At 39.0% G+C, this 23,265-nt stretch overlaps 1 protein-coding gene across 3 annotated transcripts in view; it reads left to right on the top strand.

Moving 5' to 3' along the window:
- AVL9 (AVL9 cell migration associated) overlaps positions 1 to 23,265 on the top strand; it is a 63,883-nt gene that overhangs the window by 4,741 nt on the left and 35,877 nt on the right. For 2 of the 3 annotated variants that reach the window (XM_081344423.1, XM_081344421.1), the window contains exons 2-8: positions 1,955 to 2,075; positions 4,174 to 4,259; positions 7,158 to 7,229; positions 19,802 to 19,891; positions 20,876 to 20,942; positions 22,401 to 22,441; positions 22,645 to 22,683. In XM_081344423.1, coding sequence (XP_081200549.1) covers positions 1,955 to 2,075; positions 4,174 to 4,259; positions 7,158 to 7,229; positions 19,802 to 19,891; positions 20,876 to 20,942; positions 22,401 to 22,441; positions 22,645 to 22,683 — 516 coding nt within the window. The remainder of the gene's footprint in view (positions 1 to 1,954; positions 2,076 to 4,173; positions 4,260 to 7,157; positions 7,230 to 19,801; positions 19,892 to 20,875; positions 20,943 to 22,400; positions 22,442 to 22,644; positions 22,684 to 23,265) is intronic. The other variant, XM_081344422.1, reaches the window with a different exon arrangement.

Raw genomic sequence — 23,265 nt, 5'->3', positions numbered from 1 at the left:
AGAGAATATCTTGTCATTATAGATGATGCTGCATAGATGGTGTTAGGCAAATGATACATTTTTTATTTTTTGAGAGATAATTTACTCTTATTAATTTGAATAATTATTTATTTATAAAATTTATTGGCCATCCATTTTCCACAGGATAACTCCGGGTGGCTTACAATCATAAAAGATATATATGCCCAAAGTAAATAAATTAATACCAGCAAAAGCTATGATACAATTACAGATGGGGGGCAGGACTGGATGCAGGTGGGATCTATTGTTAATTGGTCAACCCCTACACTGGGGCCCCAAGCTAACTGGCAGAGCAAGGTCTTTAGGCTCTTATGAAAGGTCAGGTTGGTTGGGTTTATTAACCTGCTGATCTGTTTATTCATTCTCTATGTGGAATAACAACAACAACAACAACAACAACAACAACAACAACAACAACAACAATAATAATAATAATAATAATAATAATAATAATAATAATAATAATAATTGGAAGGTACCTTGGAGGTCATCTAGTCCAAACCCCTGCTCAGGCAGGAAACCCTATACCATTTCGGACAAATGGCTGTCCAGTCTCTTCTTAAAAACATCCAGTGTTGGAGCATTCACAGCTTCTGGAGACAGTTTGTTCCACTGGTTAATTGTTCTAACAGTCAGGAGGTGTCTCCTTAGTTCTAGGTTGCTTCTCTCCTTGATTAGTTTCCATCCATTGCTTCTTGTCCTGCCTTTGGGCGCTTTGGAGAATAGCTTGACTCCCTCTACTTTGTGGCAGCCCCTGAGATATTGGAACACTGCTATCATGTCCCCCCTTGTCCTTCTCTTCATTAAAATAGACATACCCAATTCCAGTACTCGTTCCTTATATGTTTTAGCCTCCAGTCCCCTAATCATCTTTGTTGCTCTTCTCTGTACTCTTTCTAGAGTCTCAACATCTTTTTTTACGTCGTGGTGACCAAAACTGGATGCAGTATTCCAAGTGTGGCCTTACCAAGGCATTGTAAAGTGGTATTAACACTTCACATGATCCTGATTCTATCCCTCTGTTAATGCAGCCTAGCACTGTGTTGGCTTATTTGGCAGCTGCAGCACACTGCTGGCTCATATTTAAGTGATTGTCCACTAGGACTCCAAGATCCCTCTCACAGTCACTACTATTAAGCAAGGTACCCCCTATACTATACCTGTACATTTGGTTTTTCTTGCCTAAATGTAGAACCTTACATTCTTCACCATTGCATTTCATTTTGTTAGATAACGCCCAGTGTTCAAGTCTATCCAGATCCTCCTGTATCTTAAACCTATCTTCTGGATTATTGGCTATTCCTGCCAGCTTGGTGTCATATGCAAATTTGATGAGTTCCCCATCTATCCCCTCGTCTAAATCATTGATGAAGATGTTGAAGAGCACTGGGCCCAGAACAGAGCCCTGGGGCACCCCATTACACACTTCCCTCCATGTAGATGCGGTTCCATTGAGGACCACAGGCTGAGTACAGGTGGTTAGCCATCTGGTGGTGATGCTGTCTAACCCACATTTTTCTATCTTGTCAAGTAGTAGGTTGTGATCTACTTTATCAAATGCCTTACTGAAGTCCAAGTAAATACACTAATTTTGTCACTTGGTCAAAGAATGCAATAAGATTTGTCTGGCATGATCTGTTTTTGACAAACCCATGTTGGCTTTTAGTAATGACTTTGTTAGTCTCTAGGTGCTTGCTGATCGTTGTTTGATTATCTTAGAATTCAGCCTTACTTTTTTAATCTGAAGTTTTTGCTAAATTTCATATGCTGCTTGGGATTCCCTTATCTCTACACCTCTTGTTTGAAGTAATAGTAGAATTATTTATCAGTTTTATATTTGGATACCTGATGACCGAGTATAAATTTGGTGAAGTTCTCGTGTATGCTTGCACATAAACTCATGTAATATGTGTGTATTTATATCTGCTTTCAGATTGAATTCTCCTATCCTTCTCTAATTCCTGGAGAAAGTCATGATAGTAATAGTTTGCCAGAGGAATGGAAATACCTGCCTTTTCTTGCATTGCCAGATGGTGCTCATAACTATCAAGAAGGTAAGAGTCCGCATAATGCTCCTTTCCTACAAATGCCTAAATAATCTGGAATCTGATACTGGGCAAAGAATTTGATGCTCTCAACATAGCTGGGCCAAACTAGACTTTTTTATATATACTAGCTGGCAAGCAAATCTTTTTCTAAAAATCATACTGTGTGTTTTCCAGCCACAAAGAAAACTTCCCTTCCTTTTGCTAGAAAAGGAAAGGTGACTGTATAAACATTTTTAAATGCCTCTTGCAGGTGGAAGAAGAAAGTTCCTAGAACTATAATTCAAGTAATATGAAGTAAAACAGATTTGGGCTTCAATATATATTTTTTTAAAAATACATTTATATATCTGGCGTTTATGGTTTGCAATGGTTCTGCAAAGCAGAATGAATGTGCTTTAGGCAAACCATGTACAAGACTTGCTTAATATCAACAATTCCTAAATAACACAGACTGAAATCAGTCCACGGTTACCAATTATTCTACTACTATTCCAATAATTAGTGCATAGTTTTAGTACAAGAAAAAAGATATGCTTTCAGAACCAATTGCTTGGTTGCTGAGAGGCAGTTCATCTCTATATGAGGCTGCCACTCACCCTCTTTGCTTAATATATTTTGTTAACATTAATTAATTGCATAATGAGGCAGCTTAAAATATAATAAAATTGGTTTAAGCTGTGAAAATAGCCAGTAGCAAAATATTTTCATAATTCCCAACATGCTGTCTACTAAAGATATGCAGTATTTCAATCTGAAAGAAGCAAAGGTGCTTTGGATCAGGCCTGGGTACTTTTTGTATCTTAAAATTCTGTATCTTTCAAGGCTTGCACAGTAATTATGGAGACTCAGCAAAATTTGCATTTCCTGAGTTCCCTGACTATTGTGAAACAGCCTGATTCCTTTAAGAAACTACTGACAGGGTCAGAGAAGGTATGCTCATTGGATTTGAAGCACTTTTACCCACTTTTTTTATCAAATAGCATATACCTGTCTAGCTCTTGAAAGGCTGTATAAAGCAAATGAACTAGTAATGTTGCAATTTGGAGGAAGAAAGAAAGCAACTTAGACGTTTGAATGCATATGGAAACAGCTGGAAAAGCTTTTTATGCAGGACCACAAGTCTTGAGAAAGACCTAGATACTTTAATGTTTCCTGTATCATATATACCAGACATGCCAAACTTGCGACATCACGTGACGTCGAGCAACATATCAGGACGGTTTTGCCATTGCCGGCAATAGGGTGGGTATGGCTTCCGCATGACATGTCCAGCCCGCGGACTGGCAATTTGACATCTCTGATATATACCTTAAGATTATTTTGTCTCAAATTTGGAATTAGAATGTTGAAAGCAAGTTTTAAAATGTCAGATTTGATAGTATATGTTTAACATATACAATGGTCAAATTCTTTGTTATTGGTTATCTAAATTGATACCATAGCTAAGCCTACCGTAATTCAGTATTGATTGGGTTCATACATTACTCTAAACAATTAATTATGGTTTACAAATCACAATAGTTGGATTCACAAATCATGCTAAATGAAAATCTACAGACCATATTAATGCCTTTGTGATATGTGAAGCTACTGCATAATTATAATTTAGGTAGCAACCTATTGGGAAAAAGTAGAAACTTTCTATTCTTTTCAGCAGGATCATGAATGAGTAGCCTTAAGGGAATCTGAGTGTCAAAAACATTGGACGTGCTGAACTTTTGTATATTGATTCAAGCTAACCAGACAGTTCTAAAGAAGCAGCTCACCTGAATGAATAATGCTGCAGATATAGAAACTTTTAACAGGATGAGGCCTCTTTGCTGGAATGCTCTTTACCACCATCAAAAGAAACCCCCAAAACGAACTACCTCTGTATGATTAAAATCACAACTTTTTTAGAATAGCAAAACTGCTTGGGCTGTTCAGAATAGTTATATGCACATTTCTATTATCAAACCAAAACATTGCATTTTTCCCTGATTATGTTACATTAATTTGAAATTTGGTCCTTAGGATTATTTGAAAAATTATAGTACTGAAGAAACTACGTCTCAATGTGATGCTTAAAAGAGATAGCAAAACAATCTCTTCTTTTCCTTTTTAGACACAGTCTTTTTCCATTTGCCACCAAGAAGTAGTGATCGAAGCACAATATATGGGGTCTCTTGTTATAGGCAAATTGAAGCTAAGGTAATTATTCTAAAGTTAGGTGAACATTTGTAGTGAAACTTACAAGCACAGTGGAGCCTGGAATTTTAGTCCTAAGTCCCTATTGAAGTGCTATATAGTATGTAACCAGACTCATTTTTTTATCATTGTTGTAAAGTGAGTCACTATGGTGTTAAATCATGAGGCCATTAAGCAAATCCTACATTTTCCAATCATTTGCCACAAAATGGTAAAAAGTCATAAATTGTAGTCACCTGACTCTTGAATACTACAACTGGCCATAAATGCAAGCAAGTTGCTATGTAACTGAGATGTGATCATGTGACTGTGGGGAGGGAGTAGTCATAATTTCAACAATGAGTCGTAAGTAGATTTTTAAAAATCTACTGTAAATTCAACTGGTTGTTAAAAGACCAGTTATAAGTTGAGGACTATACTATATACTGGTTTTTACATGTTCATTTGATATTGAACATCTGCATGGTTGTTTAAATGCTAAACCAGTATTTTTGAGAATTCAGATTTATCAGCAGTATCTGATCATTTGGGGCTTCCTGCAAAAATGTACGAGTAACTAAAAGATCAGCTTGCATTCAGACATTTAATTTGTCTTTCTCTAACAAGGAAGAAATTGAACTTAGCTTAAAATCTCATTAAGATTTATAAATGCATAATGTGTGACTTATTATTTATTGTAGCATTAGATGTGCAGTGTCTTTTGTCACATAATCACAAAAATGCTGAGATATTAGGCTATTCCCTGTGGGATAAAAGCCAATAACTTTGATCCATAGGTTATAAGAAGTTTGGATAATGATTACATGTTTTTAGAAATATTTTAGAAAGTGCTGGAAGCATTTTTTTTCAGCTATCTTATCTTCAAAAACATCAGATTTAGGTACCTGCAAATATATTCCTACTTTGATGTAATTTTTTTTAAGAATTGTGATGATGATAATAAATATTAATACAAACCAAGCTTTAACAAAGAAAAGAGGATAGAGAGAAATAGTACAAAGTGTAAGAAAAAAGAAGAAAAGAAAATGAATATCATAAAGAAAGAGTAAAGTGAATTGCAATCTTCAGTTATTTATTTATTTATAAAATGTATTGGTCGCCCATCTTACCACAAGATAATTCATCACATGTGTAAACACATTTAGTAACTATTCATCCTCTCTAAATTTATAAACATTTATCTCCTCATCCCATATCCCAATTATTATTAATAAATAAACCTATAAAACATCATCTTTTCAGTCCTGGTATCAGCAGAAAGTCCATAAAGGATAGCCACAAGTAACAACATATCTTGTTTTAAACTTGATCAAATAAACTGACTCTATATTCTTTCCTTTTATTTCTCACTGTCTTAATTTTTAGTTCACTGAAATATTTTCTTGAGATTTGTTTTCTTCTTTGTCCCATCTCACAAAATTCTTCAAAACTTTTAACAGGCCTCTTTTGTAAATAAAATAGGAAGCAGATTATCTAGATCACTCTCTTGATTTGTCATTTGTATTTCTCTTTTAAATTTTCACTCAATTTCATTTACAGATCCAATGAAACATACTTTTGTAAATCTTTCTCTTGGCCTGGCAGTTGTAAATCCACTTTTAAAGCCATCTCTCTCTTGTCAGATAAAATTTGTTCTACATCTGAGCTTCAGTAACATCTTTTAGACATAGTCTATCCATACAAGCAGTTAACATTATTGACATTGTGGCTATTATGGCTACTATTTTCTGATTCCATTCTTCAGAAGTCTCCTTCATATTTTTATTGTCATACTGCTTTGCATCATCTTACAGTTCTATATATCTTTATCTAAAATCTTTAGTCCCCTCTGGAGTCCACTTTTTCAAAGCACAATGTTGCTTACCTATGTTATGTCTCATAAAACCAAACCAGGATGTATTTCCCACAAGAAACTCTTTGTATTTTATAATTAATTCCAAAATCTTATTACAAAAGTTTCAGCAGTTCAATTTTATCTGGACCTTTATCCATTGATAGCTTCTAAGATCAATTTTTTATTTAGCTTGTCACTGTTTATTTCAGATTCTTTAAATTATTAAATTTATAATTAAATTTTTCTTTCATTGAGGATTCACCCAGATTCATAGCAGGATTTTTAAACTTGTCATTCTGAAAGTCACTAATAGCTTAGAAGTAGTTACTAAGCAATTTCCACAAGTGATTAGAAAGTTCGGTTTGCAAATTTAGCATTCTTTAAAAGTCTCCATTGCTGTTATGAGCAGTATGGCTAATCCGGTTCTTGGCTCTGCTTTCACATAGCCATCTTAAGTTCACCTTGGTTTCCCTGGAAATCACCTAAATATATTTCTACTTTCTGAAAAATTCTACTTCATTTATTATGTAAGCTATATGATATCCTTGTCCTATTAGAAATAAATACAATTAGAAATTTATAAAATAATTTTAGTTTCCAACTGTAGTTGCATCTGTCATTTATATCCGAAGGATGGACATGATAATTTGAATTGTTTTAATTTAGGATCAGAATTCTGTATACTGTATAGGAAGTGGTTAGGTATTTTAATTGTTCCAAATTAATAATACCTTCTCAAATAGATTTATTTTATAGAAAATAAAATGAACAAAGTAGTGACAAACACAAAAAACCAATGGGTTTGCATAACATTAACTCCAAACAAGTCACATCGTGGCTTCCCATGATGTGACTTTTTCTAATTTATGCTTTAATATTTCCCTATTATAGTCTTTCTTTTTCTTTAAAATGGATCTTTTTTTAGTCAAATTGCTAGTCTATTGAACTAATTTTTTTCTAAATCATTAAAGTTAGTAAATAAATGTCATATTTTGGTGAAAAATTGTTTGCTTTTAAATGTAAATAAGTAAAGAAAAGATTTTAATTTTAGTTTTTCTTCCTTTAAGGCATTGAAAGTACGACAAGCAGACATTACTCGAGAAACAGTACAGAAAAGTGTATGTGTTCTAAGTCAGCTGGTAAGAGATAAGATAACATATAACGCTTCACTTTGGATGTTTATATTAGATATGAATAGTTGGATATCTGAATCTGAAATCTGAATCAAAGGTATCCTTTCCAGAGGGTTTGTTTGACAGAGAAAAATACTCTATATAAACAATTAAATAAGGACAACACAACTGGATACGCTTGTATACTTTTCAACATTAGCATATTGTGATGTAGGGCAGTGCTTTTCAACCCATGGTATGTGTACCACTGGTGGTACTTCAGCACCTGGCAGGTGGTACTTGCAATGGGTTAAAAAGCACTATAAAAAAAGTAAAAGTATAGCGGTGGGGATGAGCTAAAGTGGTGGCAGTGCTACACAGGCCTGTGGGAGAGTCAACTGGAGCTGCATTGTTGCCAGGACTCTGCTGAGTGCCCAGGATCAGTGGGGCTCCAGCTGAATAGGCACAGCTCCAGCTGATTGGTCTTTCTGAGAGCAGAGTGTAGCCTTGGGGAGAGGAGTCAGTTGGAGTTGCACTGAAAAGAAGGTGTGGGGAGAGAGGAGAAGATATAAAAGGAGGAGGTTTTGGTGGAAAAGGGAGAGAAAACAAGACAACAGGAAAAGAGAAGGGGACAGAGAGATGGAAAGAGGAGAAACTTCTTTGAGACAAGCAGGGGGAGAAAAGGGGATAGAAAAGTGCAAACATTAATGTCAGAGAAACAGGTACAACTTTTCCATTAAAAGTGTGGTAAGTGGATGTACAGATAGTCCTTAAGCTACAACAATTGAGCCCAAAATTTATATTACTAAGTGAGAAATTTATTTTTTATTGAAAAGTTTTACAGTACATTTTAAACATATACTCCTTCCCTCCCCCTCCCCCCCACATCCCCTCCCTCCCCCCCGACTTCCCAGAGCTGAATACAGGGTATTGCCTCTAACAAACTTAAGCTAAAATATGCTAACCAACTATAAATACGCTTTAAATCCTATCACACTTTAACTCCCCTTAAACATAAGTAAATAATAATACATCTTATAATTCTAATGTTCATTCATATGCTAGGTGAAATTTGTTAGTCCCATATTTATTCTGAATATAATCAATCCATCTTCTCCATTCCGAGATATATCTCTGTTGCGATTGTTCTTTCAAATATGCCAAAATATTTGCCATTTCTGCCAAATTTGAAACTTTTAGAGTCCACTCTTCTATAGTAGGCAGTTCCTCCTTCTTCCAATATTGCGAAACCAAAAGTCTTGCTGCCATTATTAAATTCAACATCAATTTAGTTTCTCTAACAGTACAATCAGTAATAATACCCAGTAGAAATAACTGGAGTAAACCTTATCTTTTTCTTAAATATCTTCTGCATATTCCACCAAATTTTAATCCAGAAAGCTTTAACTTTTTTACAAGTCCACCACATATGGTAATACGTTGCGTCCTCACAACCACACCTCCAACATTTAGGCTGATAATTTGGATACATACATGCTAATTTTTTAGGATCTAAGTGCCATCTATAAAACATTTTATAAAAATTCTCTCTTAAGTTTTGTGCCTGGGTAAATTTTAGGTTTCTGACCCAAATTTTTCCCAAATATCCATCGTTATTGGCTCTTGAATATTCTGGGCCCATTTTATCATACAATCTTTAACAAGTTCTGTTTCAGAATCTATTTCTATCAATGCATTATATATCCTTCTTATATGTGCTTGACTTTGATCTCTAATTTGTTTTACCAGATTTTCATCTGTTGTTGAAATGCCAATTTTCTGATCTTCTTTCCATCTAGCTTGTATCTGGCCATACTGAAACCAAGTTTGTACTATTTTCCCTTCTTTTAAAGTATTAAATGGCTTTAATTGCCATACATTCCTTTCCAGTCTGAGAATATCTTTATATGTGGTCACATCATGTTTAAATCCCAGACTTATATTTTCTATCGCATGTTTAGGTATTGCCCAAATTGGTATTTTATAATTTAACTTGTATCGGTATTTTTTCCAAAGTCGCAACAGAGCATACCTTAATATATGTGTCTTAAAGATATTATCCACCTTTTTATCATACAATAAATATGCATGCCAACCATATAATAAATCACATCCCTCAATATTCAATAATCTTCCTTCTGTTAAATTAAACCAATTACTAATTGACGATAAAGCCGCAGCCTCATAATATAATTTAAAATTAGGCACTTTAAGACCACCTCTTTCACGTATATCTTGTATTATCTTAAGTTTTACTCTCAGTCTTTTCCCTGCCCAAATAAATTTATTAAGACCTTTCTGCCATTCCTCCAAATTTGAATCTTTTTAAAGTATAGGTATCATTTGAAACAAAAATAAAAATTTTGGTAAAACATTCATTAACTGCTGCAATTCTTCCTAATAAAGACAATTGTATTTTTTTCCAAGTATCTAATTTTTTTTGTATTTTTAACCATAACAATTCATAATTATTTTTGTATAATTTCACATTTGAATCTGAAAAATATACCCCCAAATATTTAATCTTTTTAGCTATTTCAAATCCTGTTAATTTTTCTAAAACTACCTTTTGTTCTGTAGTCATATTTTTAGACAAAATTTTAGTTTTTTGCCTATTAACCTTAAATCCAGAAACTTGTCCATATTGCAAAATTATTTCCATTAAATCTATAACCGACTGAGTCGGTTGACCTAATGTAATAACCAAGTCATCTGCAAACGCTCTCAATCTATAATCTTGATCTTTAATTTTAATTCCCTTTATTTTATTTGAGTCACGTATCTTAATCAATAATATTTCCAATGTTAAAACAAACAGCAATGGTGACAACGGACATCCCTGTCTTGTGCCCTTTTCAATTTTGCAAGCTTCTGTTAAACTACCATTAATTATTATTTGGGCTGTTTGTTTCTGATATATTGCCCTAATAGGTTGTAAAAACTTATCACCAAACTCCATCTTCTCTAAAACTTTAAATAAAAATTGCCAATTCAATTGATCAAACGCCTTTTCAGCATCCAAAAAAATCAATGCTGCAGGGACTTGATTATTTCTTTCCAAATATTCTAATAGGTTTACAATATGTCTCACATTACTTTTCATTTGTCTACCACTTATAAATCCTGTTTGATCACTATAAATCATTTGCTGCATAACCTTCATTAATCTATTTGCTAAGATCTTTGCAAATATCTTATAATCCGTATTTAGAAGCGATATAGGTCTGTAATTTTTTGATTGGGTAAGATCTTGATCTTCCTTTGGAATCAACGTTATAAATGCTGTTCTCCATGATGGAGGCACTTCCCTTCCAGACTGAATTGTCCTAAATAATTCTTTCAAAGGTTCCACCAACTCTAATTGTAAATTTTTATAATAAGTGGCTGTCAAACCATCTGTTCCAGGTGTCTTACCCACTTTTAATTGTTTAATTGCTAAAATAATTTCTTCAGCAGTTATCGGTTGATTCATCCCTTCCTTCTGTTCTTGTGTAAGTGTAGGGATATTCACTTCTTGTAAATACCTATCTACATCTAAACCTTAAGTTATATCCCTTGCATATAATTTAGAATAAAATTCAACAAAAGCCTTTTTAATAAGATTTTGCTGAAACACCTCTTTACCCTTATATTCTATCTTGTCTATATTACGTGACTTTTGTTTTTTCCTTAACAAATAAGCTAATCATCTACCTGGCTTATTAGCATTGTAAAAAGTATTATGTTTGACATATCGTAAGTTAGTTGCCACTTGATCTGCCATCAACATATCAAACTGCCCTCTTAACAAATTAATTGCTTCTTTCAACCTCTTATTCGATGAGTTCAAGATAAAAGCCCTCTGTTTCATCTTTATTTCCTCCTCTAATTCTTTTTGCTTATATTCCAATCTACGTCTATATTTATTATTCAAATATATTAAAACTCCTCTCATATAAGCTTTACTTGCATCCCAAACCATTTCAATTGGAGTACCCTTCTGCATGTTTATAGTAAAAAATTCATTTGTTTTTTACATTCCTCCACATTTTCTTCATATCTAAACAGATTTTCATTTAATCTCCAAGATCTCCTATCTCCCTTCCCCTTGTCCAATTCCATCCATACTGGACTGTGGTCTGATAAGATTGTTGGACATATCTTGATCTTCTTAACCCTAGAAAAAAAATCATTAGTAGTTAATACAAAGTCAATCCTGGAGAAAGATTAATGTCTGTCAGGAAAAAAAGTAAAATCCCTTTCTTCCACGTTTCGTTCTCTCCAAACATCTCTCAGTTCCAGATCGTCTTTCATGTCAAAAAAAGATTTAGGCAATCTAACATGATTTGGAGTGCTTTTAAAAGGTCCTTTTTTATCTTTTTGTGTGTCCAATACTCCATTCCAGTCTCCCATTAAAATACACGATTTATAATCCCACTGAATTATTTTATTATGTAGAAGTTTATAAAATTCTCCTTGCTGTTGATTAGGTACACATAATCCAGTTAAAAGTATTTTCTTCCCTTCTATTAAAAGTTCAATTATAATATATCTTCCTTGTTTATCTGCTTCAATTAAGTTAGCTGTTAAATTCTTCTTCACATAAATGACTACACCATTTTTCTTTTCTGGAGCAGATGCAATAAACTGCATACCCAATCTAGAGTAAGTGAGAAATTTGTTAAATGAGTTTTATCCCATTTAATGACAATGCTTGCCACATTTGTTAAGTGAATCACTGCAGTTATTAAATTAATAACAAGGTTGTTAAGTGAATCTGATTTCTCCATTGACTTTGCTTGTCAGTAGTTTGCAAAAGGGGATCACATGACCCTGAAACATTGTGACCATCATAAATATGGATCAGTTGCCAAGCATCCAAATGTAAATCATGTGAACCTGGGGATGCTGCAATAGTCATAAATGTGAAAAATGGTCATAAGTCACTTTTTTCAGTGCTGTTGCAAATTCAAACAGTCACTAAGCGAAGTGTTGTAAGTTGAGGATTACCTGTACTTTATCACTTTTTTCCCTTTTTTGCTCATCAAGTTTTTGACACCTTTCTAGGTGACTGGTGGTACTCGAATATTGCCACATCCTAAAAGTGATACAATCTGTGAAAAGTTTGAAAAGCACTGATTTAGGGTACAAAAAATTATTGAAGCTTACTTTGTTTCCCTGAAAATAAGACCTACCCCAAAAATAAGACCTACCCAGATTTTGAGGGGTTGGCCTAATATGAGCCCTATCCCAAAAATAAGCCCTAGTTAGGACCCCGCCCGCTCCATCCCACCTTGCTACCGCAATGGGGCAGTAGAGGGCGTGTCACATTGCCACCACAACAAGCTGAGGCCGGTGGGGGAGGGATGGAGCTGCCCCATGCACCCCACACCCATTTACTTCAGCCCCCCTCCCCCAGCCAGGCCATTTCTTGCTCAACAACCTTCCCTTTCACTCCCCTCCCGAGCCGGACTGCTGTTCTGTCACAGCCTACGTGAGTCCTTGTTGTATTCACAAGGAGAAACCCCTCTTCCAAGAAACAGGCAGGAACCGCAAGAAAAAACCAATCCCTTTTATTCTCACAGACCTGAGTCAATGTCCAAGGCAAACAAACACAGTCCACAGAAACTTGATCCTCAGAATGAACTGTTGCCTTCTGCAACCAGCACCTCCCACACCTTCCTCCCACACCTTCCTCAGCCAAGGCGTGGCTTCCTAATGCCTTCTCCTTTGCCTTTGGAGCTGCCCCATTACATTCCTCTGTCCCACTTTCTTCTCCTGTCTGTGTATTCCTGCATCTGGGATTTGTCCCAGCTGTTCCTTATCACTGTCCAACTCAGGCTCCCAGCACAGCTGTGTCTCAGCCCAAGCGCGATTAGAGGGGCCAAGCTGCTCATCCGACTGTAAGTTTTGGAGCTCCTCAGAGCCTTCCTCTGACTCTAATGTCACTCCAGGCCCCTCCTCCTCATCTGAGTCCTCAGATCCACTGGCTAGTGAGGAATTACAACGCTATCCTGCACCACAGGACCCTTCCACTGGGTCTGATGGGCCTGATGCGGTCATCAAGGGAACTGTTTGTGGAAATGCCGTCACCAAGGCAGGAGCATGCATGGCGGTTGCATCCTCCCAGATGAACTACTCTGGTCCATAGCCCTTCCACTCAATCAAATACTGAAATTGGCCTTTCAGCCAACAGGAGTCTTGAATACTGGCAACCTCATACTCTGGAGCGCTGTCTCCGTCATGTTGTTTCAGTGGGGGATGTTCTGATCAGCGGAGTGGACACACCGGTTGTTCTGGGACCAAGAGAGACCGGGCAAAGATCGGATGTACCCATAACGACCGTGCAAGGTTAACCGATAAGTGACTGGGTTAATGATGGCTTCAATAGGGAACAGTCCTAAGTACCGGTGGTTTAGTTTCTTGGCAGGCTGGTTTAATGGCAGGTTCCTGGTTGATAGCAACACCCAGTTCCCACCATTAATGTAGGCATATCTCGCCTCTACCGATCGGCAACCTTCTTGGAATCCGCCTTGGCCTTATCTAATTGTCGCCACACCAATTGATGGATAGCCCATAACTCAGATATTTGTTAGCTGCGGGAACTGGTGAGTCGAGCTGTGAGAGGGGAAAAAGCTGGGGATGATACCCCACATTGGCCAGGAACTGTGTCATATGCATGGAGGTGTGCTGTGAGTTGTTAAATGCAAACTTGGCTACCATGAGGTAGTCCACCCAATTGTCCTGTTGCTGATTCACAAAACAGTGCAGGTATTGTTCTAGGATTCCAATTACTTTCTCAGTCCCGCCATCCATTTGTGGATGATGCACTGATGATAGGCAAATTTTTACATCTAGGGCCTTCATCATCTCCTTCCAGAAACGGGCCATAAATTGAGCCCCTCTATCTGAAACGACCTATCAGGGAAGCTGTGCAGCCGGAAAACCTGTTGGATGAACACACAAATGGTGGTGCAGGCTGATGGCAAGCCATGGCAAGGAATGAAATGCGCCATCTTGGTCAGCATGTCCACCACCACAAACACCATTGTGAAGCCAGAAGACGGGCAAATCCATCAAGATGTCCATGGACACTGCTCCCCAGGGTCTCTCAGGCGTTGGAGAACTGTCCTGGGCAGAAGCTTGTCTTCCGTACAGGAATATTCTGGTTTCCTTGACAGAGCATTCGCTCTTTGGTTGTGACCGCTTGGTATGTAGATAACATGGAAATTGAACCTAGCGAAGAAGAGAGACCACTGAATCTGTCATTGGTTCAATTTCCGGGTGGTCTGCACTTTCCAGATTCTTGTGGTCTGTCCAGACTTCAATTAGATGCCGAGCCCCTTCCAAATGATGCCCCCAAGCCTCAAACACCACTTTGATGGCCAGTAGCTCCTTCTCCCAGATGGTGTAGTTGCTCTCGGCCAGATTAAGTTTCCAGGAATAGTACCCACAAGGGAACAGGGCCCCGCCAGGCGCATTAGCCTGGAGTAACACCGCTCCAATGGCAATGTCGGACGCATCCACTTCCATGATAAATGGCCGTTATGGCTCAGGGTGTGTCAAGATGGGTTCCTTCATGAATGGTTCCATTAAGGCCTGGAAAGCTTGTTGCTCCAGGGTACCCCAATGAAACTGAGTCTTTTTCTGCAGGAGTTGAGTGAGGGGTGAAGCAAAACCAGGGATGAAGGTTCTATAGTAGTTGGTAAACTCAAGGAGTCGCTGGACATCTTTAACGCGACATGGGGGTTGCCAGCTATGCAGAGACTCGACCTTATTCGGCTCCATGGGGATACCCTCAGGAGAAATGTGATGATCCAGGAAATCAATGGTCATTTGGTAGAATTGGCATTTCTCCAGTTCGGTGTACAAATGATCTCAGATCTGTTGCAGAACCTGACAGAGATGGTGATGGTGCGTCTCCCGCGAAGGGGAGTAGATCAGAATGTCGTCCAAATAGTTCACAACAAACTGATCTAACAGATCCTAGAATATGTCATTCATGAAGTGTTGAAAAACTGCAAGAGCATTGGTCAGCCCAAACGGCATCACTGTATACTCGAAGTGCCCATCCTGGGTGCCAAATGCTGTCTTCCACTCATCATCCAACCAAATCCTAACGAGATTGTAGGCTTCTCTCAAGTCCAATTTTGTGAAGATTTTTGCCTCCTGGAGCCATTCCAGAAGTTCGGGGATAAGGAGCAGCAGGTATCGATTACGTACCGTAATAGCGTTTAATTTTTGATAGTCATAGCAAAGCCTCAATTCTCTGGACTTCTTTTTTTACAAAGAGCACTGGTGCAGACACTGCTGAAGATGAGGGCCGAATAAAACTCTGAGCCAAATTTTTGTCCAGAAAGTCCCGCAACGCGGCCAACTCGGGGTCTGACATGGAATATAAACACCCCACTGGGAGAGGTGCATCAGGAACTAAGTCAATGGGGCAGTCATATGGCTTGTGCAGGGGCAATTGACTCACCTCAGTCTCGCTGAACATATCAGTGTAAATCACCAGTTCAGAGGGGAGACCCCTGGGGGACTCACCACCTTGCCGGTACAGACTTGGCGAGTGTGGTCCATACACTGAAAACATGGAAAGGTGACCAAGTTCTGGGACCAATAAATCTGCGGGTCATGCGTCTGCAGCCACGCCAATCCCAAGACCATGGGGAAATGCAGGTCAGAGGTTATGTAAAACCGAATAGCCTCCTCATGCAAGCTGATGGTCATACCCAATGGTTTCATGGTGGCTGTAATTAGCCCAGACAGGAGCACTCGGCCATCAATAGTCTCTACTAACAGAGCCGGTTCCACTGGGCATTGGGGAACAGTTTGTTTGGCCACAAATGCTGTGTCCATAAAGTTTGTGGTGGCCCCAGAGTCTACCAAAGCATATAACGGAATCCCCTGTGGCTTCCCAGGGAGGATCAAGCATGCCGCCAGTATCATGTGCCATGGTGGTCCAGTGCAGCATTCGAAGGAAGGAAGCCTGACCCCAAATGCTTTTTAGGTCAGGCTTGGGGCATTTCCTGATATATGAGGCTGCTTTTGCAGGGCAAGCTCGGTAGCTGACACCCTCGTCGCTTCTTGGGGCAGAAGGCGACCAAATGCCCAGGGTCCCCACAGTACAAACACAAACCCCCCCAAACATCATGTATTCATTTCTGCCACCAATTGTCAAGATCTGGCAGCACCTAACTCCATAGGCTCCTCCTGCAGAACTGGAGTCTCATGCACAACCGGGGCCGCCTGGATCTCTGGGGTGGCACGACTCCTACGCTGCTGCAACTGAGTGTCGATCCGCAAACAGAGATGGATCAACCCATTGAGGTCTGGGGGAACATCGACACAGGGCAGCTTGTCTAACAGCTCCTCCAACAAGCCATCCTGGAAAGTGTTCATCACTGCAGCTTCATTCCAGGCTGAATCCTGGCTAAGCAGCCGAAACTCACTGATATATCCCTGTAAAGGGCGTCGGCCCTGTCTCAGAGTTTTCAGGAGTCGGTTAGCGGACTGCGTCTTAATGGGGTCCTCATACATAAGACTCATGTGGTCACAACCCCCCCCCATTATCCAACAACGGACTAGGCTGGGGTAGCAGGGGTGTGGCCCAAAGAACAGCACCAGAGGGGAGGCTGATCATAAACCCCACTTTATCACGGTCATTGGGGAAGTCAGCTGCTCTCAGGCTGATAAAGAGCTGGCATTGGCCCCAAAAAGCTGGAAATATCTCCGGAATGCCATTAAATTTGTCAGGCACTGCCACTGGACACTTCTGTCAGGGTTGTGGAGCAGCAGGAGCAGAGGCTTGAAGCCAAGCAACTTGAGCTGCCAGCAAAGCCAGCTGCTGGGAGAGCTGGCCATTCTCCACACGTAACTGCTCAATCGTAGGGGGTAGGAGGCTGAAGGCAAACTTTCTGTCCCAGCCTACGTGAGTCCTTGTTGTATTCACAAGGAGAAACCCTTCTTCCAAGAAACAGGCAGGAACCGCAAGAAAAAAACAATCCCTTTTATTCTCACAGACCTGAGTCAGTGTCCAAGGCAAACAAACACAGTCCACAGAAACTCGATCCTCAGCACGAACGGTTGCCTTTGGCAACTAGCACCTCCCATACCTTCCCCTTTTGTAATTCAGCCAAGGCTTCCTAATGCCTTCTCCTTTGTCTTTGGAGCTGCCCCATTGCATTCCTCTGTCCCACTCTCTTCTCCTGTCTGTGCATTCCTGCATCTGGAATTTGTCCCAGCTGTTCCTCATCACTGTCCAACTCAGGCTCCCAGCACAGCTGTGTCTCAGCCCGAGCGCGATTAGAGGGGCCAGGCTCCTCATCCAACAGTAAGTCTTGGAGCTCCTCTGACTCTAATGTCACTCCAGGCCCCTCCTCCTCATCTGAGTCCTCAGACTCAGATGCCGGATCCACTGGCTGGCAAGGAATCAAACAACTGTTATGCTAATCCACCACCCCCGCCAAAATGATCTTGCAAAGTTGGAAGGTCTGACTGAACTTTTTTTAGTCCCACAAACTTTGTTTTCCTGCAGCAGGAGAGAAATGCAATTGAGCTGGAAAGCAGGTTAGTAAAGTAATGCTATCAGGAAGAGAGAAGAGCTGGGTGGTGGTGCACCAAATTCTACATCAGCGCCGGGAGGAGAAGCAGCAGAAAACGGGACTGCCATTTTCAGAACAGAGAAGGGAGATGCGGGACAATGCAAGCAAGTGCTCTTATCTGCTCTGCATTGTTCGTTGCATGGAGCCACTCCCCTCCCTGTCATCTCTTCTCTACAATGGCAGCGACAGAGGGCTGGCGGAGGGAGGGGGCAGGGGAGGTTTGTGCTGCCCAGTCACAGCACAAGCCACAGGACAGTTTGCAGAGGAGGCGGGGGCAGCTACCACCAGGCAAGTGATCTATGGAGTGAAGCGTGAAGAAAGCCCCTCCAGCAGTTCATAGCCATTCTCCATCACTCCCCCCCCCTGGCTCTGAAACGGCGGAGGGAGATCGGGCCTACCACCACCCCCATCCTCCATAGCATGGCAGTCTGGCTTGGGGAGTGAAAGTGAAGGTCACAAAGCAAGGAATGGCCTGGCTGGGGGGGAGACTGAATTAAGAGGGTGTGTGGGGTGGCTCCACCCGCTCCCCCAGCTGCCTTGCTTCATTGTGGTGGCAGCAACTTGATGTGCCATGCGGCTTCCTGCCATGAGCAGAAGAAGTGGGCTGGCAGCCATGTGGGCTTCTGCTGAACGGGGCTGTTGGTGCTGTCACCACGAGGCGAGGCAGGTATCACAAAAAATATAAGACATCCCCCGAAAATAAGACCTAATGCCTCTTTTGAAGGCAAAAATAATATAAGACCAGGTCTTATTTTCGGGAAAATATGGTATACTGCTTTAAGGTCTTCTTCTAATTTTAAATTCCACTCATGATACAAATGTGAAACTAAATTTAGAAAATGACATTCAGTTCCTGGCCCCAGTTTTACTTCCTGGCCTTTGTCAACAAATCTGCTCAAAAGATAATGAATAATGGTTGGATATGAAATTATATATTTATATAACATATATTTTTGCCTGTATCAGCCCCAATCTAGGGGCTATCCCAGGCAGCAGTCCTTGAATGAACAACCAAATGGCAGTATCACATATAGAACTGTCAGATGAGCAGCAAGATGATTGTGTGCAGCAAAACGTGCATTCCACACTGGCGGGGTAAGAGGAGAAGCAGAGCGCCAAAATTCAAACAGCTGTCAACAAGCCCAACGGAAACAAGAACGGGTCAATTGATTGGGGGGGGGAGCCGAACAGACCCGTAACACGCTCATTAGCTAAACGATTGGCTTTGCAGAGACTATAAGAACATGCTCCTCAATCCTGGTTTTATACACACACACACACACATACACACACACGTGTGTGTGTGTATGTATATGTATATATATGTATGTATATTCAGAATATGAAGAAATTGTTTATGAAAAGGTTAATATGAAACATAGAGTTTGGAACTGGTCTTCTGTTATTTTTTGTTTCCCTATTTTATCCTTCCAACAGTATTTCTCGGCCTCTTAACGTAGTTTAGACTGAAAAATAGAGAAAATTGAGATTATGCAGCTAGCATGCAAGCCCAGGAACAGTTCCCCCCCAATAATTATATCAACTTCAAATCTGTATTTGTACATGATTCTATTAAATAGGGGTTAGATTAAAAGGTAAGCAAAACAATTCAGTGACCTTTATAATTAATTTAGATCTAAATACTTGTCTCCCTAATCTTCTCTCATAGTTTGTTAAATCTTTTACAACACCCGTCTTTAATGAAATAGAATGAGATACTTTGCCCTTATTTTACTGTATTACTATCTAATGTTTTGAATAAAAACACATTCATAAAAAACACAGACCTATGCACATTTGGAACCAGTGTTGCTTTGAAAGCCAGATATTACTGTATTAATTGACCATTCCAATTCATATTCATAAATCAGCTGCAACTACATATGATATATAGTTTGAAGAATATGCAAAGTATTCAGATTATTCACATTTATCTGCTTTTAAAGCATAGATCCAGTTATTATTACCTTCTTGTTTGTCTTTGTTGATATAACATGATGCTCTTTTTCTTGCAAGCCTCTATATGGGCTACTTCAAGCGAAGTTGCAGCTAATTACACATGCCTACTTTGAAGAGAAAGACTTCTCACAAATTTCAATTCTTAAGGTAGGTTTAAATACACAAAAGTAAAATTGTTTGAAAGATTCCAAATGGTTGGGTGAAAGACAGAGAGTGAGAGAGAGAAAGAGAGAGAGAGAACTCAGTAAGATTAAAAGTGGAATGGAGGAGCCACTGCTGATCGAAAAGTAAATCCACTTATCAGTGTCCATGATCAGAATAGAATGGAAGGATCACTTTAATGATATTTTGTGCAATACAGGCTGTCTTCATCTTATGACTTACTTGTTCAATGACAAGTAACACTGATGAGTGCTGGTTAATGCCTGGTTCCCAAAGTTATGGTCATTGCAATGCCTCAAAATTTGGGTGCTTAGCAGCCCAAATGCACTTATGGCCACAGGCACACTTCAACTCCCACCTGCCTATCTCTCTCATCTTTGCCCTGTAGCCCACCTGCCCTTTGCTACCTCTGCTAGTCCTGCCGCCCTGTGCTCTGCTGGCCCTGATTTTTGTCAGATGAGCTTTGGAAAGTTGGTAGCCTTTGTCCAAATTGCACGTGGCCCTTGTCTAATTTGAAAGGCAAGAAGGTCACAGCTTTAAGAAGAAGGCCTAGTAGCGTAATGGCAGATGCTTTGCAAAGGGCCAAGCTGGGCATGCCTCAGCAGCAGCAGCAGAAGGAAGAAGATGCAACTGTCAGCTGAGAGTGGCAGGGCTCACGTGGCCCTGAAACATTCAGGCCTGCTGAATCTTAATTTCCTGTTACCTGTTATTTACAAAAGAGAAACTTTAGATACAACCTGGTGTCCCTTATTAATAAGCTAGAAAGAAGTTTCCATTAAAGCTGCATCTAAAGCAGTTCTGGATTCTAAAGGATTGATAACTATATCTTTAGAGACTCAAAAAGAGTTAGATCTCTTGGAAAAAGTATTTTGGAATATTTTTCTTACATAAAGTAAACCTTTTCCTTTTGTCCATAAAGTTACTTTTAGTAAAGGATGCTCATGTTTTCAACATTTTATGGTTTTTCAGGAACTTTATGAACACATGAATAGCTCACTGGGAGGAAGTTCACCTGAAGGGTCACAAGTTTATCTTGGTAAGTTATATTTGGTAACATAAGACTTCCAATTTTTATAAGTATTTTGTTACATATAAACTTGTAAGCCTGAAAAAATTATTGGTTATTTTGGTTATATTTCCCATTTGTGGAGCTATTGTGTAATTATGTTATCATATAAAGTATTAAGTTTTATGTTCACGCAGGGTGTTTTTTGCATTTCAATTTTCTTTCCGAGGAATTTCTTACAAAATAGTTTTCAGAAAGCACAACCAAAGTATTTAACCTGTTATTGAAACAGATCGTTCAATCTTCCTTCCTTTTTTCTCTTGAAAGACTTGATATGAAAATTTAAAATCCAGGTCACTTTGAAGACAAATAAAATAGCTTGACTTTTTTCACTATAATTTTTTATCCTATTCTTTCTGCTTTAATTCATACTGCCAGCAATCTTCTCTAAAGTATTATGAATCCAAATCATTTTAAAGTGTATGACAACAGGTTATTGCACCAGGTTTACACAAAGAAAAATACAAATGGCCAACAAAGTCACCTCTTCTCCAAAATATTCATTATATTAAGTAAATAATACTTTTGGAGTATTTTTATTTATATTATTAAGTAAATAATATAATGGTTAGTGATGAGAAATACCATGTTTCCCTGAAAATAAGACCCAGTCTTCTTATTATTAGTTTGCCTCCAAAAGAGGCACCAGGTCTTATTTTCAAGGGGTGTCTTTTCCATGGAGTCACCTCATGGTGGCAGCACTGACAGCCTTGCTGAATCAGCCCACTTCTTCTGCGGTCGAAGGAAATGCCTCTGCAGCTAAGAATGGAGCTCTGGATTGACGTGCATGGCGCTGCCCCAGCCTGCATTTTGCCATCAGAGGCCTTCCAGAAATGCCTCTGACGGTGAAATGCAGGCTAGGGGGCACCGCAAAAGAAGTGGGCTGACGAGGTGAGGCAGGTATCAATTCATGGGAGGCCTGGCTGCAACAGTAAGCAGGTGTGGGGCATGTGGGGCAGTTCCCCCCCCCACACACACACCCTAGCTTGATTTTTAGGTGTGCACCTCACCCCAAAACTAGGGCTTAAACCTGCCCCATGTTTCAAAGCAATACTAATCAGAGAAAACATAAAATGCAATTTGTTAATAATAAAACCACTTTTTCTTATTGGTGGTAGGAATCCAGTACTTAAGGATGCTTCTCATGGTAGAATGAATAATGAGGCAGACCTTCACTCTAGCTGCTTATTTATGAAGGCTCTTTACATTCATCCATCTGACTGCAGAGTTAGAAATCTTAGGCTGTGAAAGCTTGATGTTTTATATAAAGAGATATTATCCAAATAACTGTTCACAGTAATGCATGTCTACCACCCCAGAGAATGAATTCATATGTACAATAAATGGAAACAGGTAAGACTCGTACGGTATCGGAAATTGAAATGAAATTTTATTGAAATGTGCCATTGTCCTCTCTGTTGTTTTTAGGCCTGTCCCCACGAGATCTTGTTCTTCAATTTAAACACAAGGTATGTTATAAAACTGAAATGAGCATAATTATTTCCACTTCTTTGAATCTGAAAGAAAACTACATGCAGTTACAGATATAAGTAAATAAAGATTTTTCTGGATCTATATTGCACATTGACATGATACTGAATATTTTAACCATAGGGTCACTTATTGCTGGACTACTAATGTTTAAAGATCTGTCTTTCTTTATGTTTTAAAGGTTTTAATTCTTTTTAAGTTGATTCTTCTAGAAAAGAAGGTAAGATTATTCCCATATTTCCTAAAAGGCAAAATAAATGACTTGACTAACATTATTTCATTAATACCTCATGGAGATGCATTATTCCATTATGCAGTTACCCAGGATGGAGAGGTGCTTATTTCATTTTTTTGCTGTAGACTTATTAATGTTTCCATCAATTTATTTGCTATCTTACCATAAGTTATAGTTTGCTGGTGAAATTAACTCTCTTGCTTCCTCTCTAAACAGACACACAGACATCCACTAGTGATAGCCAACCTGATTTATGTTACTTATTTATTAATCAGATTTTTAGACTACCCACCTCTTTGGACTCTGAGTGTAATAGCACATACAAAACAATACAATGAAAAATAAAACTTCATAGAGTTCCCTGGAAAGAACAGCAACCAAACTTTCTCCCCCGCTTGCAGAAGCAAAAAGATTCAAAAAGATACCAATCCCAAAAAAAGGGGAGGAGCCATGTTTATAGTGGTATTTTAAATGTTGGTACAGAAGAGGTCTTTCATAGCCTACAACATATACCCTCTGTTGGCCCCAATTGTTGATCAAGAGAATATAATCCATAACAAGCCTTAT

The sequence above is a fragment of the Vipera berus genome, assembly GCF_964194415.1.
Source record: "Vipera berus genome assembly, chromosome: Z".
Classification (NCBI taxonomy): Eukaryota; Metazoa; Chordata; class Lepidosauria; order Squamata; family Viperidae; genus Vipera; species Vipera berus.
The sequence above is the reverse complement of the archived record's forward strand: the minus strand, read 5'-3'. Positions and strand labels throughout refer to the sequence as shown.